General features: G+C 48.4%; 2 protein-coding genes across 2 annotated transcripts; both read right to left on the bottom strand.

Annotated features, from left to right (window-relative positions):
• Window positions 1-771: 771 nt before the first annotated feature.
• On the bottom strand, window positions 772-5,258 carry LOC119403008 (vacuolar protein sorting-associated protein 4A). The gene is made up of 2 exons (XM_037669987.2): window positions 4,971-5,258; window positions 772-1,672 (listed from the first exon to the last, which is right to left on the bottom strand). The coding sequence occupies exons 1-2, from the start codon at window positions 5,256-5,258 to the stop codon at window positions 800-802; spliced, it is 1,161 nt and encodes a 386-aa protein (XP_037525915.1). The 3' UTR covers window positions 772-799.
• Window positions 5,259-8,386: 3,128 nt separating this feature from the next.
• Window positions 8,387-13,026, bottom strand: LOC119403007 (vacuolar protein sorting-associated protein 4A). Its single transcript, XM_037669986.2, has 2 exons — window positions 12,739-13,026; window positions 8,387-9,275 (listed from the first exon to the last, which is right to left on the bottom strand). Exons 1-2 carry the CDS (start codon window positions 13,024-13,026, stop codon window positions 8,403-8,405), a joined length of 1,161 nt encoding a protein of 386 aa, XP_037525914.1. The 3' UTR covers window positions 8,387-8,402.
• Between the last annotated feature and the right edge of the window lie 2,801 nt (window positions 13,027-15,827).

The raw sequence follows: 15,827 nt of genomic DNA, 5'->3' as shown, positions 1-15,827 counted from the left end.
TACGTGGGATCTGCCGAATTTTTATTTATTTTATTTGCATTTTTCTGGATTTTCCGGTCCCGGACAAGATTTTTCGCTCACAACCAACGACACTGACACCGACGCCGACACCGGCATTTCTGCGAAAAGAGTTCTTTAACGCTATCGCGCTAAAACTGCCTGTGGTTCCCGTTTTCGACTTGCACCGGCACTACAATCGTCATCGCGTCCACCAACCAGTGTTGTGGGCGTCCCCACATCAATGGAAGAAGACCGAACGCACATTAGAAAATTCCTTTTTAAAAATTTCTACTCACTTTCTAGAGAAATCTGCAAGGTTGGACACTTCCGACGGTACGCTTTCTATAGCGATAAAAAGAGAAAAGCGATGAAGGACGGCAGACTGGCTCTTTCATAAACAAACCACAGTCTTGTGCACCGGCATGTTCTAGAATTTCAATGGAAGAATAGAAGCTGCGCGGGCTCATTTCGTTATTATGCCATTTCATAAGAAACAAAAAGAAAGCCGGGATACGTTAGACAAATTCGATGCTTTTGTGCTTTCTGTTCAGACGTGCGCATTTATTTTGTTCATCTGGCCTAATCCGCATGCGATTGTGAGTTCACGACGTTTCGCTGTAGCCATCTTTTGTAACAATTCTTAAATTTTTTGTTAGCACTCGGATGTGAACGCTTCAAAACAGAAGTGAAATACGAAGCTGTTGGATTTTTCTGTCGCGCATTCGTTTTTTTTTTCTCCGTCTAATTTATCTTCCATCAGTAAGATGGCGCTGCTTGTACACTCAGCGAGCCACCTCCTCTAATTGGCCGTGGGATTCGCCGCAATGAACGCCTTGTGCTTCGGCTCGTCTTCTTCGGAGAGGTCAGGCTTGATGATTGCGCTCACCTTGTCCATGTCTTCTTTGACCATGTGGCTGAGCCGCTCGGCGTCTTCCTTCATGGGGATGTTTTCGACGTTGTTGAAGTTGCGCGCCAGTGCGTACCGGATGATTCGCAGCAACTGGTAGCGAGAAAAGCGATTCGTGTTTTTCGCCAGGTTCTGGATGTCGCCATCTTTGTACGTGGGCACTCGAAGTTTTCCAAGCTCCGCCTTGATGATCGCCTTTCGTGCGTCCTCGCTATCTGGAATGGGAATGTTGATCTTGGCCTGGAACGTTCCCTTCATGTCGTCCGTTATGAGCCAAGGCATGAAGGACGTCGCAATAACGATCTCCTTATATTCCTTCTTATCGGCCAAATCCTTCATGTATTTTTGCAGCTCTGTCTTAATGGCTTCCACTACGGGCTTCTTCGCGTCCGGGTACTCCGCCAAGTACAGCTGGTCCAGACCGTCCAGAACCAGCACTCCGGTGTTGTGCTTCTTGTAGTTCCTCGTGAGCATCTGTGTCATCTTAGCAGGGTCGTGAGACAAGCCGCCGATGATAAGCTGGTCGATGTCGACGATGAAGATGGACTTCTCGGGGTACTTGACGTAGATGGACTTTGCCAAGAAGGACTTCCCCGTTCCGTGAGGTCCGTGAAGTAGGATCGTCGATGCGGACTTTGCCTTCGGGTCATTCAGAATCTGGGTGAAGACAAGCTTGGTCGCGTCAATGCCCTGGATATCCTTGTCGAAGTTCAGCTTCTTGCCGGCAATGACAGTTCCAGCAGCGGTGCACCATGGAGGCAGCACCTACGAGGGGAACATAGAGATTACTCACTCCGATACATACATAGTGCTGCTAGAAATCCGTTGCGTTAAATACTTGAAATCGGTCAACTGCTCATAAATTTTAGGACCTTTGTACCTGAAATCAGGCTATCTTTTACCGACAATGATATAACTAGAAATTTTCAGGCGGCATTGTGCTCTTCATCAATGATGACGACTTTTGGAAAAAATATTATTCAAGACTTATGCAGAGCAAGTCCAAGGATGAATATGCAATTGCGAAAGATAACGTTGGGAGGCCTAACAAAAGGAGAGTTCGCGATTGGCAACCACATACTGGAATTTGTACAAGAGGTTGTTTATCTAGGGGAGCTGCTAACCTGCTCATGTAAAAGCTAACTGCTCATGTGACTGCTTATTTTCGAAGTCTCTGTAAAAGCTAAACTGCTCATGCAAAAGAAATTCACCGAACAATGAGGATGGGCAGGTGCGTATGCAGTAGTAATTCTCAACTGATGATCGCAAGTCGCAACTATCAGTGTAGCGGGAAGCGTACAATCACTTCATTTCGTCAGTTGTAATATATAGGGCAGAGACTTCGAGAATAACAAAGAAACTAGAGGACTAGTTAAGGACACTGACACTCTGAACCATTACTGTTATGGACCACGCAGCGTGTTATCCAGCGTATAATAACAGGCGTGAGATTAAGACACAGGAAAACAGCAGAGTGGAAAATAAAAAAATTACACCATTTCCCGCTAAAGGGGACCACGAGGCGATGCGAAGCTTGAGCACTTGCACGATCGCGATCGGTTGGCGTTCTTTGGGCATGCTACCGACCTCGCGTCGTGGAACGCGACGAGGAACGCTACGCGCATTTTGTCTTCCTTGAGCCTGGCCGTTAATTCTTACAGGGCGAGCGAGGAACGCAGTCGGCAGGCGTGCGAGAGGGGGGTAGCGTAGGAGAGGAGAGAGAGGGGTAGGGGTCGTGCATGCGCTGGTGCTCATCGCGGCGTTGCGCAGGAGAGAATTTCGGCATGTCTAGCCCTCGTTTCAGAGGAAGAGTGGAGAGGGGGAGTGGAGATGGAAATGGGAGAGGGAAAGTGGAGAGGGGAAAGGGGAGAGGGAAAGCGGACAGGGGAAAGCGGAGAGGGAAAGTGGAGAGGGTGAGTGGAGAGGGTATGCGCATGCGCAGTAAGGTCGGTCACGCCGCACACCACCACCGGATTGAGCTCCGCCATAAGACACTTCGCATCTAAAAGGGCAGTCGATAACCTACATGACATTAAGAGGAGTAAGCGGGCCTAGGAAGCTCACTTAACGAGAAGGACAGATAGCCGATGTTGAGTTACGGCGACGGAATGGATACCAAGAGATGGCAAACGCAGCCAGGACGGCCGAGTTGGTTGGTTGGTTGGTTGTGTCGAGTTTTCTGGCGCAAAAGCGACCATGGCCATATTGCGCCAAACGCAAGGTGTCTTTAAATGTACATGAAAAGTTATAAGAACAGGTTCTAAAAGCTTTTGCTGAAAAGCCATAGTAGTTGTAGTTCATTTACAGCTTTCAGGAATCTCATGAGAATTTTAGAACGTGAGCTTGGACATGTCGGTAATCCACCTTAACTATAGCGCACCGAATGGACAGGAACACAAAGGAACGACGTGGATGCAGTGCTAACTCTAACAAATTATTTATTTACGAAGCAGACACATGAAAATATAGGAAAAACTAAGCAACGCACGCAGGCGCATAGGTACGAGATTATTAATTATCATGACACATGTGAAGGACGTGTAGCCAACGATAACATGAGAGTACAAAAACATATAAGATTACCAGGCCATGTGGATGCAACCATCTCCCTCAGGTCACCCTTCCTATCACCTTTAAAAAATCGAATTCTTTTCTTGTCAGCTCGATTGACGGCGCGCTCACACACATGTTCCCCAAGACCGCCATCTTCGCCACCTCGATGATTTCCCGTGTTGTCTGCGCTGTGCTTCGCCCTGTGACACTGCGCTGTGAATACATGGGGACGCATCCACAGTTTCTGCAATGAATAGCGAGATGGCCCGCACTTTCAGTGCGCACGTTACTTGCGTGCTCACGCAGCCTGTCATTCGCGCACCTTCCCTGTTTGTCCGATGTATTTTTTGCTACGCGAAAAAGGAAGCTCATGCACGACGTTTTGCTCGCACTGAATAGGGCATTCTTTGTGCTTTTTCTAGCAAGTGGGCTTCTCGGAATCGCAATAGCTAGCCAAGAGGCTATCGACACTTATGATGAATTGAAATTTGTCAGTGCCGTCTGCACATCAGCGAAGGGTTTTCTTGAATTTGTGTCCGTGTATCTGTAGAGTGTCCAATCTGTGCAAGGCGTTTAAGACAGCAACGGAGCGCAGAATGATTATACAGAAACAGCAGCTCCGTACACTTAAACAAAGCGCACGGGCGACGTATACACACTAACGCAGTGATGGTGCCGCCACGTGTAAGATCGCTCTCGCGGCCAATAAGAGGGCAGTTTCCTTCGTGATTAAACAACGTTAGAAGCATCACGAACGTGAAGCGTCTCTCGTGTTAATATAATAATATCTGGGTTTTAATGTCCCAAACCACGATATGATTGAGAGACGGAGGGCTCCGGAAATTTCGACCACCTGGGGTTGTTTACCGTGCGCCTAAATTTAAGTACACGGGCCTCCAACATTTTCGCCTCCATCGAAAATGCAGCCGCCACGGCCGGGATTCGATCCCGCGACCTTCGGGTCAGCAGTCGAGCGCCATAACCACTAGACCATCGTGGCGGGGCGCGTCTCTCGTGTTATATGAGGCACGGCCGCTAATCAAGCTTAGGCTGGCTAAGCGAGGTGTTGTGGCGCTGCTGTTATATAAGAAGCTTCCCATAAAGAACACATATACGACTAGATCGCATCGTTCAACGAAACATAAAACGCTAAGCAACCTAAAAAAAGGGGGAGGGGGGCGCTTAAGCTTCGCCTTTAAGAGTTGAACGCGATAGCGATATCCGGCCCCATCCTCATGGCGCTCTGTTTCGCTTGCCATTATTGTTCAGTCCCCCGGTCAGCCTCCCCCCCCCCCCCCCCCACACACACACAGGTGCAGCATCGGCGTGGCTCTGTGTTAGAACACCTGCTTGCCACTTCGAAGGCCTGGGTTCGATTCCACCTAGGGTACATCATTTTTGTTATTATTTGCATCCATGGGAATTTTTTCGTCACGGGCAATGATGATTTTTCGCTCGACGAACGACGTCGACACCGGAATTTCTGCGACAACTGCTCCTTAACGCTCACCTGTGAGAGCACGGCGATCTCAAAGATCCTCTTCAGCTCGGGAATTCCCTCTCCCACGACCTCCTGCTCGGCGGCGTCGCCCGAGAACTCCTTCAGCTTCTGAGCCCTCTCGACAAACGGAGCGCACGTGTTGCGTATGAGCAGCGCCGCGTTCAAGTACGACTCCATGGCCTTGCGGTAGAGTCGGATGGCGTTGGCGAACTGCTTCTTGCCATCCTCGACATTCGCCTGGTTGGACAGGTCGACGGCCGCTTTGATGTCGTTGATGAGCGTCACCGGGATCACCATGGCTGTGGATGCCGCGCGATGCTTGCCCTCGCTGCACGTCTAGCAAGACGCGACGCGGTCGCCGTCGGTGAATTCTGGAGCCACGATGCCGCAGTCCTGGCTCACGAGGGGACAGTGCGCGCTTCGCACTTCGTCGTTTTCCGCGAGTGATGGTGCTGCGATAGCGGAGCGTTTACAGCAATAATTTGTCAGGCGTTAATCGGCCAATGCTTTCCTATAAGCTGTGATTTTATTTATCCTTTTCTATTACGCAGAGCGGCGCCCATAATAAGTAGGCAGTACGAATAAAGGGATTATAGGTGCCCCACGTTTGCTAGTTGCACAAACGTGAGTATTAAGGGCCCAACTACTCAAGGCATATAATTATTAGCGGTCTGCGAATACCACATCTTCAACGTGGAACACATTCGAGTAATGAAAATGAAGTGTGCATCGACTCGAACATTTTTCGAATGTTCTCGAACAGGAATACTACAACTAAATGTCGTGAAAACAAAAATTGTCACAAACCAGAGAAGAAAAAGTTTGCACAAATTATGCCCTCTGCAACACTATGCCTGGCCCCATATAGAGTAATTCAATGAAAAGTTTTAGTGTGAGGCAAGCCCGTAGCCAGGAACTTTAACAGCGAAGCCGTCCTTGGTCGAGCCTTTCATGTCCGGGATCCGTGGTAACGCTTCTGGGTATCATGAAAAGATACGCGCCACATACATTGGGCAAATCCCAGTACTCATCACTGGTCCACTAAAAATGAAGGCAACAGCCCAACAAACGGGTATGTGCCACAGAAATGTGTGCGGGCTATCAGAAAGCTATCATCATCATAAACGCGTATGTGCAACGTAAATTGGGTAAATTCCACTACATACAACTTCCACTAAAAAGGAAGGAGGCGGCAGTTATCCCAACAAATGGCGTGCGCGTTACCACAGTCACACCACTGTGACGTGATACCTTGTGGTTATGAAAGGTTGTGGCTATACTACAACCTGAAAGCTTAAAAAAGTGCGTTAAATAAAAAGCAGTGATGCAACATATCAGAACAATCTAAGCGAAGGCTTCTTTGTAAACCTGTCTATAAGAGTGGCACGGTCAATATGCAATAACTGTACCACGAGCACTAAGCTGAACAAGGTGTTTACTAAAGAGCAGTGATACAACATAGCTGAAAGACTTGCAAACATAGAAATGCATTAGCCTGACGAAGGGAACGCCACGAGCTTCGATGTAACATCGGTGTTCGCGAAGCGGAGCTGGTTGAACATTATTTGGGGGGGGGGGGGGGGGGCACTTGCTTAAGGTCTTGACTGTTTGAGACAAACGCCTATTTTCAATAATAATTTTCGGTAAAACACCCCCCTCATCACCATTCCGGGGGTTCGGGGTTAAAGTGAAAAACAGCAGGGACCTTCTGTTGTTCTGTCAAGCACGTCTCATGTCCGTTTAAGTTCCACGTTTGGCATGAGTGGAAGCGCTACAGTTCGTTTTACAGCGTCGGCGTACCAGTGGTGCTGGAACAGACGAAGTGTTCTGCTCGACTCCATTCATTTCTTCAGGCTGACTGAACAAGACCGTGGTAATAATCCCTTGACAGTTGGCGTGCACTAAACGACCACTACGCTATTTGTTTTATTATTAAACAAAACGTAATGAAGCCTGCAAAAAATTTGGGGGACGCTTAAGCTTCGTACTCAAGAGATGCACGCGATATCCGGCATCATCCTCATCGCGCTCCGTTTCGCTTGGCACTATGTTCAGTCGGCCAGCTATGACATACCTACAGTGAAGGTAAAGGTTTCCCCCCTCTTCAACAGCACTTTTAGGACAAACACTACGTGTGTGTAAGAGTATGCGCGCACTAATGTGTATGCCCTTTGTAATGGGTGGCATGCTTTAAACCAGCAGCAATTACGCGCGCGATACTATTTCGAAATTGCGACGCACCCGCTACGTACTCGCAAGGGAATACGCGCAGTGGGTGCGTTTTGTAATGGGTGGCCGGCTTTAAACCACCAACTCGCTATGCAGTTCAGATTGTGTGACGCCGGATGGCAATGTACGCTTGTACCAGATTTTACTGCGATATTACATCTCGTACTGTGACGCCTGTACGTTGAACGCGTATGTTTGTGAAGTACGAAAGTGAATTTGAGTGCAGTTCCAAGCAATGGCCTAACTGTAAACAACTGGTTATATAATACATATGCAACTCTTCAACATATGAGCGTGCCTACACCACTTCCACATTTCTCTAGCGTTATTCCGTAACGTTTGCTCTGTGTGAAAAATTACGTCACAGTCCCCATCCCGCGCCTGCTTCACATAACATCGACTCCCACGGTACGTGGGATCTGCCGAATTTTTATTTATTTTATTTGCATTTTTCTCGATTTTCCGGTCACGGACAAGACGATTTTTCGCTCACAACCAACGACACTGACACCGACGCCGACACCGGCACTTCTGCGAAAAGAGTTCTTTAACGCTATCGCGCTAAAACTGCCTGTGGTTCCCGTTTTCGACTTGCACCGGCACTACAATCATCATCGCGTCCACCAACCAGTGTTGTGGGCGTCCCCACATCAATAGAAGAAGACCGAACGCACATTAGAAAATTCCTTTTTAAAAATTTCTACTCACTTTCTAGAGAAATCTGCAAGGTTGGACACTTCCGACGGTACGCTTTCTATAGCGATAAAAAGAGAAAAGCGATGAAGGGCGGCAGACAGGCTCTTTCATAAACAAACCACAGTCTTGTGCACCGGCATGTTATAGAATTTCAATGGAAGAATAGAAGCTGCGCGGGCTCATTTCGTTATTATGCCATTTCATAACAAACAAAAAGAAAGCCGGGATACGTTAGACAAATTCGATGCTTTTGTGCTTTCTGTTCAGACGTGCGCATTTATTTTGTTCATCTGGCCTAATCCGCATGCGATTGTGAGTTCACGACGTTTCGCTGTAGCCATCTTTTGTGACAATTCTTAAATTTTTTGTTAGCACTCGGATGTGAACGCTTCAAAACAGAAGTGAAATACGAAGCTGTTGGATTTTTCTGTCGCGCATTCGTTTTTTTTTTTCTCCGTCTAATTTATCTTCCATCAGTAAGATGGCGCTGCTTGTACACTCAGCGAGCCACCTCCTCTAATTGGCCGTGGGATTCGCCGCAATGAACGCCTTGTGCTTCGGCTCGTCTTCTTCGGAGAGGTCAGGCTTGATGATTGCGCTCACCTTGTCCATGTCTTCTTTGACCATGTGGCTGAGCCGCTCGGCGTCTTCCTTCATGGGGATGTTTTCGACGTTGTTGAAGTTGCGCGCCAGTGCGTACCGGATGATTCGCAGCAACTGGTAGCGAGAAAAGCGATTCGTGTTTTTCGCCAGGTTCTGGATGTCGCCATCTTTGTACGTGGGCACTCGAAGTTTTCCAAGCTCCGCCTTGATGATCGCCTTTCGTGCGTCCTCGCTATCTGGAATGGGAATGTTGATCTTGGCCTGGAACGTTCCCTTCATGTCGTCCGTTATGAGCCAAGGCATGAAGGACGTCGCAATAACGATCTCCTTATATTCCTTCTTATCGGCCAAATCCTTCATGTATTTTTGCAGCTCTGTCTTAATGGCTTCCACTACGGGCTTCTTCGCGTCCGGGTACTCCGCCAAGTACAGCTGGTCCAGACCGTCCAGAACCAGCACTCCGGTGTTGTGCTTCTTGTAGTTCCTCGTGAGCATCTGTGTCATCTTAGCAGGGTCGTGAGACAAGCCGCCGATGATAAGCTGGTCGATGTCGACGATGAAGATGGACTTCTCGGGGTACTTGACGTAGATGGACTTTGCCAAGAAGGACTTCCCCGTTCCGTGAGGTCCGTGAAGTAGGATCGTCGATGCGGACTTTGCCTTCGGGTCATTCAGAATCTGGGTGAAGACAAGCTTGGTCGCGTCAATGCCCTGGATATCCTTGTCGAAGTTCAGCTTCTTGCCGGCAATGACAGTTCCAGCAGCGGTGCACCATGGAGGCAGCACCTACGAGGGGAACATAGAGATTACTCACTCCGATACATACCTAGTGCTGCTAGAAATCCGTTGCGTTAAATACTTGACATCGGTCAACTGCTCATAAATTTTAGGACCTTTGTACCTGAAATCAGGCTATCTTTTACCGACAATGATATAACTAGAAATTTTCAGGCGGCATTGTGCTCTTCATCAATGATGACGACTTTTGGAAAAAAATATTATTCAAGACTTATGCAGAGCAAGTCCAAGGATGAATATGCAATTGCGAAAGATAACGTTGGGAGGCCTAACAAAAGGAGAGTTCGCGATTGGCAACCACATACTGGAATTTGTACAAGAGGTTGTTTCTCTAGGTGGGCTGCTAACCTGCACATGCAAAAGCTAACTGCTCATGTGACTGCTTATTTTCGAAGACTCTCTAAGAGCTAACCTCCTCATTCACCGAACAATTCACCGAAAGAAATTCACCGAACAATAAGGATGGGCAGGTGCGTATGCGGTAGTAATTCTCAACTGATGATCGCAAGTCGCAACTATCAGTGTAGCGGGAAGCGTACAATCATTTCATTTGGTCAGTTGTAATATATAGGGCAGAGACTTCGAGAATAACAAAGAAACTAGAGAACTAGTTAAGGACACTGACACTCAGAACCATTAATATGAATAGTTATGGACCACGCAACGTGCTATCCAGCGTATAACAACAGGCGTGAGATTAAGACATAGGAAAACAGCAGAGTGGCTCAGAAAATAAACAAGGGCAGTCGATAACCTACATGACATTAAGAGCAGTAAGTGGGCCTAGCAACCCACTTAACGAGAAGGACAGATAGCCGATGTTGAGTTAGGGCGACGGAATGGATACCCAGAGATGGCGAACGCAGCCGAGGACGGCCGAGTTGGTTGGTTGGTTGTGTCGGGTTTTCTGGCGCAAAAGCGACCATGGCCATATTGCGCCAAACACAAGGTGTCTTTAAATGTACATGGAAGTTTTAAGAACAGGTTCTAAAAGCTTTTGCTGAAGAGTCTTAAAGTAGTTGTAGTTCATTTACAGCTTTCAGGAATCTCATGAGAATTTTAGAACGTGAGCTTGGACATGTTGGTAATCCACCTTAACTATAGCGCACCGAATGGACAGGAACACAAAGGAACGACGTGGATGGAGTGCTAACTCTAACAAATTATTTATTTACGAAGCAGACACATGAAAATATAGGAAAAACTAAGCAACGCACGCAGGCGCATAGGTACGAGATTATTAATTATCATGACACATGTGAAGGACGTGTAGCCAACGATAACATGAGAGTACAAAAACATATAAGATTACCAGGCCATGTGGATGCAACCATCTCCCTCAGGTCACCCTTCCTATCACCTTTAAAAAATCGAATTCTTTTCTTGTCAGCTCGATTGACGGCGCGCTCACACACATGTTCCCCAAGACCGCCATCTTCGCCACCTCGATGATTTCCCGTGTTGTCTGCGCTGTGCTTCGCCCTGTGACACTGCGCTGTGAATACATGGGGACGCATCCACAGTTTCTGCAATGAATAGCGAGATGGCCCGCACTTTCAGTGCGCACGTTACTTGCGTGCTCACGCAGCCTGTCATTCGCGCACCTTCCCTGTTTGTCCGATGTATTTTTTGCTACGCGAAAAAGGAAGCTCATGCACGACGTTTTGCTCGCACTGAATAGGGCATTCTTTGTGCTTTTTCTAGCAAGTGGGCTTCTCGGAACCGCAATAGCTAGCCAAGAGGCTATCGACGCTTATGATGAATTGAAATTTGTCAGTGCCGTCTGCACATCAGCGAAGGGTTTTCTTGAATTTGTGTCCGTGTATCTGTAGAGTGTCCAATCTGTGCAAGGCGTTTAAGACAGCAACGGAGCGCAGAATGATTATACAGAAACAGCAGCTCCGTACACTTACACAAAGCGCACGGGCGACGTATACACACTAACGCAGTGATGGTGCCGCCACGTGGAAGGTCGCTCTCGCGGCCAATAAGAGGGCAGTTTCCTTCGTGATTAAACAACGTTAGAAGCATCACGAACGTGCAGCGTCTCTCGTGTTAATATAATAATATCTGGGGTTTAATGTCCCAAACCACGATATGATTGAGAGACGGAGGGCTCCGGAAATTTCGACCACCTGGGGTTGTTTACCGTGCGCCTAAATTTAAGTACACGGGCCTCCAACATTTTCGCCTCCATCGAAAATGCAGCCGCCACGGCCGGGATTCGATCCCGCGACCTTCGGGTCAGCAGTCGAGCGCCATAACCACTAGACCACCTTGGCGGGGCGCGTGTTATATGAGCCACGGCCGCTATATGAGGCTTAGGCTGGCTAAGCGAGGTGTTGTGGCGCTGCTGTTATATAAGAAGCTTCCCATAAAGAACACATATACGACTAGATCGCATCCTTCAACGAAACATAAAACACTAAGCAATCTAAAAAAAGGGGCAGGGGGAGCGCTTAAGCTTCGCCTTTAAGAGTTGAACGCGATTGCGATATCCGGCCCCATCCTCATGGCGCTCCGTTTCGCTTGCCATTATGTTCAGTCACCCAGTCAGCCACACACACACACACACATGAAAGGTAAAGGCTTCCACCGCCCTCTTAAAGAACAATCTTACAACAGTGTGCCCAATACATGTGTGTAATTGAATGCGCGCCCTAATGTGTGTGCATGCTTTAAACCAGCCGCAGTTACGCGCATGATATTTTTTCGAAGTGGCGATTCACCAACTAACTGTTCGTAAGGGAATACTCGAAGTAGGCTAATGTGTTTGTGCCTTTTGTTATGTGTGGCCAGCTATAAACCACCAGCTCGTTATATAATTCACATGGTGTGACGCCCGATGGCAATAGGGAACCCAAGCTCAAGTTTGGGCGCGACGCTCGCGTGGCTGCGCTATGCGTTACTGGGGGCAGATGCTGAACGCGAAGGCGCTGCCAGAAGGATTTGCCAGCGGACACGTGCGCGCATGCGCTCCTCATTCGGCCCAGCGCACTGGCACTCAGCAATAGTTATATTGTGGCGCACCACAGATGCAATGCGAGAGCTCTGCGCGTGCGCGGAAGCGGGTGCGGCAGTGTCGTGGCCGTGGATGCCCCCAGTTGCGATAAGAGCAGTGGCGCCGCTCGACGTTGCTTTGGAAGCCTATGCACGCTTCTAACACGTTTTACTGCGATTTTACATCTCGTACCGTGACGCATGTGCACAGGACGCGTACGTTTGTCACGCATAAATGTTAGTTGCAGTAGAGGTGCAAGCATTGGCGTGGCTCTGTGTTAGAACACCTGCATGCCACTCCGAAGGCCGGGGTTAGATTCCACCTAGGGTACATCATTTTTTTTGTTATTTGCATCCATGGAAGTTTTTCCGTCACCGGCAATGATGATTTTTCGCTCGACGAACAACGTCGACACCGGAATTTCTGCGACAACTGCTCCTTAACGCTCACCTGTGAGAGCACGGCGATCTCAAAGATCCTCTTCAGCTCGGGAATTCCCTCTCCCACGACCTCCTGCTCGGCGGCGTCGCCCGAGAACTCCTTCAGCTTCTGAGCCCTCTCGACAAACGGAGCGCACGTGTTGCGTATGAGCAGCGCCGCGTTCAAGTACGACTCCATGGCCTTGCGGTAGAGTCGGATGGCGTTGGCGAACTGCTTCTTGCCATCCTCGACATTCGCCTGGTTGGACAGGTCGACGGCCGCTTTGATGTCGTTGATGAGCGTCACCGGGATCACCATGGCTGTGGATGCCGCGCGATGCTTGCCCTCGCTGCACGTCTAGCAAGACGCGACGCGGTCGCCGTCGGTGAATTCTGGAGCCACGATGCCGCAGTCCTGGCTCACGAGGAGACAGTGCGCGCTTCGCACTTCGTCGTTTTCCGCGAGTGATGGTGCTGCGATAGCGGAGCGTTTACAGCAATAATTTGACAGGCGTTAATCGGCCAATGCTTTCCTATAAGCTGTGATTTTATTTATCCTTTTCTATTACGCAGAGCGGCGCCCATAATAAGTAGGCAGTACGAATAAAGGGATTATAGGTGCCCCACGTTTGCTAGTCGCACAAACGTGAGGCAGAAGGGCCCAACTACTCAAGGCATATAATTATTAGCGGTCTGCGAATACCACATCTTCAACGTGGAACACATTCGAGTAATGAAAATGAAGTGTGCATCGACTCGAACATTTTTCGAATGTTCTCGAACAGGAATACTACAACTAAATGTCGTGAAAACAAAAATTGTCACAAACCAGAGAAGAAAAATTTGCACAAATTATGCCCTCTACAACACTATGCCTGGCCCCATATACAGTAATTCAATGAAGAATTTTAGTGTGAGGCAAGCCCGTAGCCAGGAACTTTAAGAGCGAAGCCGTCCTTGGTCGAGCCTTTCATGTCCGGGATCCGTGGTAACGCTTTTGGGCATCAGGAAAAGATATGCGCCACATACATTGGGCAAATCCCACTACTCACCACTTGTCCACTAAAAATGAAGGCAACAGCCCAACAAACGGGTATCATCATCATAAACGCGTATGTCTGGACTGTTTGAGACAAACGCCTATTTTCAATTAAAATTTTCGGTAAAACACCCGCCTCATCACCATTCCGGGGGTTCGGGGTGGGGGGGGGGGGAGCCCTAGGCCACCCCCTCTGGCTACGGGCCTGGGGTCAGGTGCCCCAGCGCTCAAGGCCCCAAGCACTTGCGTACGCGCCGGGTATCGTACACAAGAAGACATGCGCTATATGCGTGTGTCCCGAAACGAAAGCCACACGAAGGTTGCACGCGCTGCAGCGCCAAGAATCATGAAGTCGTCGACATACCGAAAGACCTTCGCCCAACCGGTCACGCCGACGGGATTTTGCAGTTGTCTGTCATAACGGGCCGCAAGCAGGTCGCTCGGAATCGGGGCGATGCACGACCCGATGCAGACGCCTTCTTTCTGCACATATTAGTGGCTGTCTTGTTTGACGACGATCGAGCTGAGGTACAGGAAAAGAAAGTCCAGACACCTGGAAACACTTGCGCCGACGGAATTTTGGAAGCGCGTGGCTCGGTATCTTTCTATGCTGGATCAGACTTCTGGTTCTAGCTAGCTAACTCGTGCGTCATACAAGTAAATCGCAAAATGTTGGTCGTGACCACCTTCAGGTTTGTTTTGCCTGTGGCCTCCGCGGTTGCCGCAGCTATCTCGGAGGCTACGGTTTTGCCTTTGATTGTACCTCGCGAAAGTGGACACGCACGTATCCCCATTTGCAATACAAAACGGAGGACGACCATCAAGAGACCATTTGAGGATGCGAAATGAAACAACTCCAATGCACAGGAAACGGGATATAAATTAAGGGAGAATGCAACTGAAAAGGCGAAAATCGCCGGGGCCATTAGTCCCTGATAAAGCGAGGTTTGTACCACTGATCGTAAGATACGTAACGAAGTAAATTGATCGTGTAAGTACTTGATCGCTTTGACATTACGTATATACCCGATTTTAACGCATTTAGGCGCTAGAAAACGGACGTCGGAGGGCTGGCCGCGAACTCGATGTCGTGCGATGCTCGCTTTTACTCGCGAGTTGCAGCTCGCCGGAATAACTGAAACTTCTTTTGCATTGTACTCGCAGTTCGTTTTGATCAGCTTCCTGTGTTTCTGAAGCGTGTATTGGCGCAGAAAGCTTTCCAGGTCCTTGATTTTCAAGAAACCGCGCCTCGACACCAACGGAAAGGGGGGGGGGGTAATATTGTGGCCTATGCACATTCGCTTGCGGATGGCTCTCTTTGTACTACCCAGTTATCCCCAGGGTTGCGATGAGAGCGCTGTTGGCGGTGTTTTTCGGTGTTTTTGGCGGTGTTTCTCGCTGTTGGCGGTGTTTTTCGCTATTTTAGCCCTTCAAAAACTTCCAGCAAATTATTCGACAGCTGTTATAGTGACTGATTCATTATCTGTGTGTTCATCCCTCACTTCAAGTTCGGAGTCAGCTATTCTAAGCACATTCAGATGATTAATCCCCATAAACATTCGCCTAGTGAGGCTCATATGGGTTCCAGGTCATCGTGGTATATTTGTAAACGAGATGTCTGACTCACTCGCGAGAGTATCCCTTGAAGGCCCAGTTTTGTCAGTTATGCTCCTTACAGCTTGTGTCACAGCGGCGATTTTCAGAAAATTTTCTCTTTTTGAAGATTCAGAGAAGATTAACATACCGAATTCAGAATATTCGCACTTGCATTTTGCATGGAATAATAAATGGTTTCCCACGCGTAAATTGGAAGTATCCATCACTAAATTAAGATGTCGTATTCCACCGCTTAATTACTACTTAAACAGGTCTGGTCTGGTCCCATCCTCTTTGTGTCCCAACTGTAACGAACGCGAAAATATCGACTATTATCTACTAAGATGTCACCGTTTTAAAAATAAAAGAAAAAATGCTTTGAAATTTTATTCATAAAATTAGGAATACCACTAAGTACTTTAAATATCCTCTACTTTGGGGCTGCTTCATTGGAATTCAGTGAAAGGAACGTCTGCGGGGCCCTC

This window comes from Rhipicephalus sanguineus, chromosome 8 (assembly GCF_013339695.2).
Source record: "Rhipicephalus sanguineus isolate Rsan-2018 chromosome 8, BIME_Rsan_1.4, whole genome shotgun sequence".
NCBI lineage: Eukaryota > Metazoa > Arthropoda > Arachnida > Ixodida > Ixodidae > Rhipicephalus > Rhipicephalus sanguineus.
The sequence above is the reverse complement of the archived record's forward strand: the minus strand, read 5'-3'. Positions and strand labels throughout refer to the sequence as shown.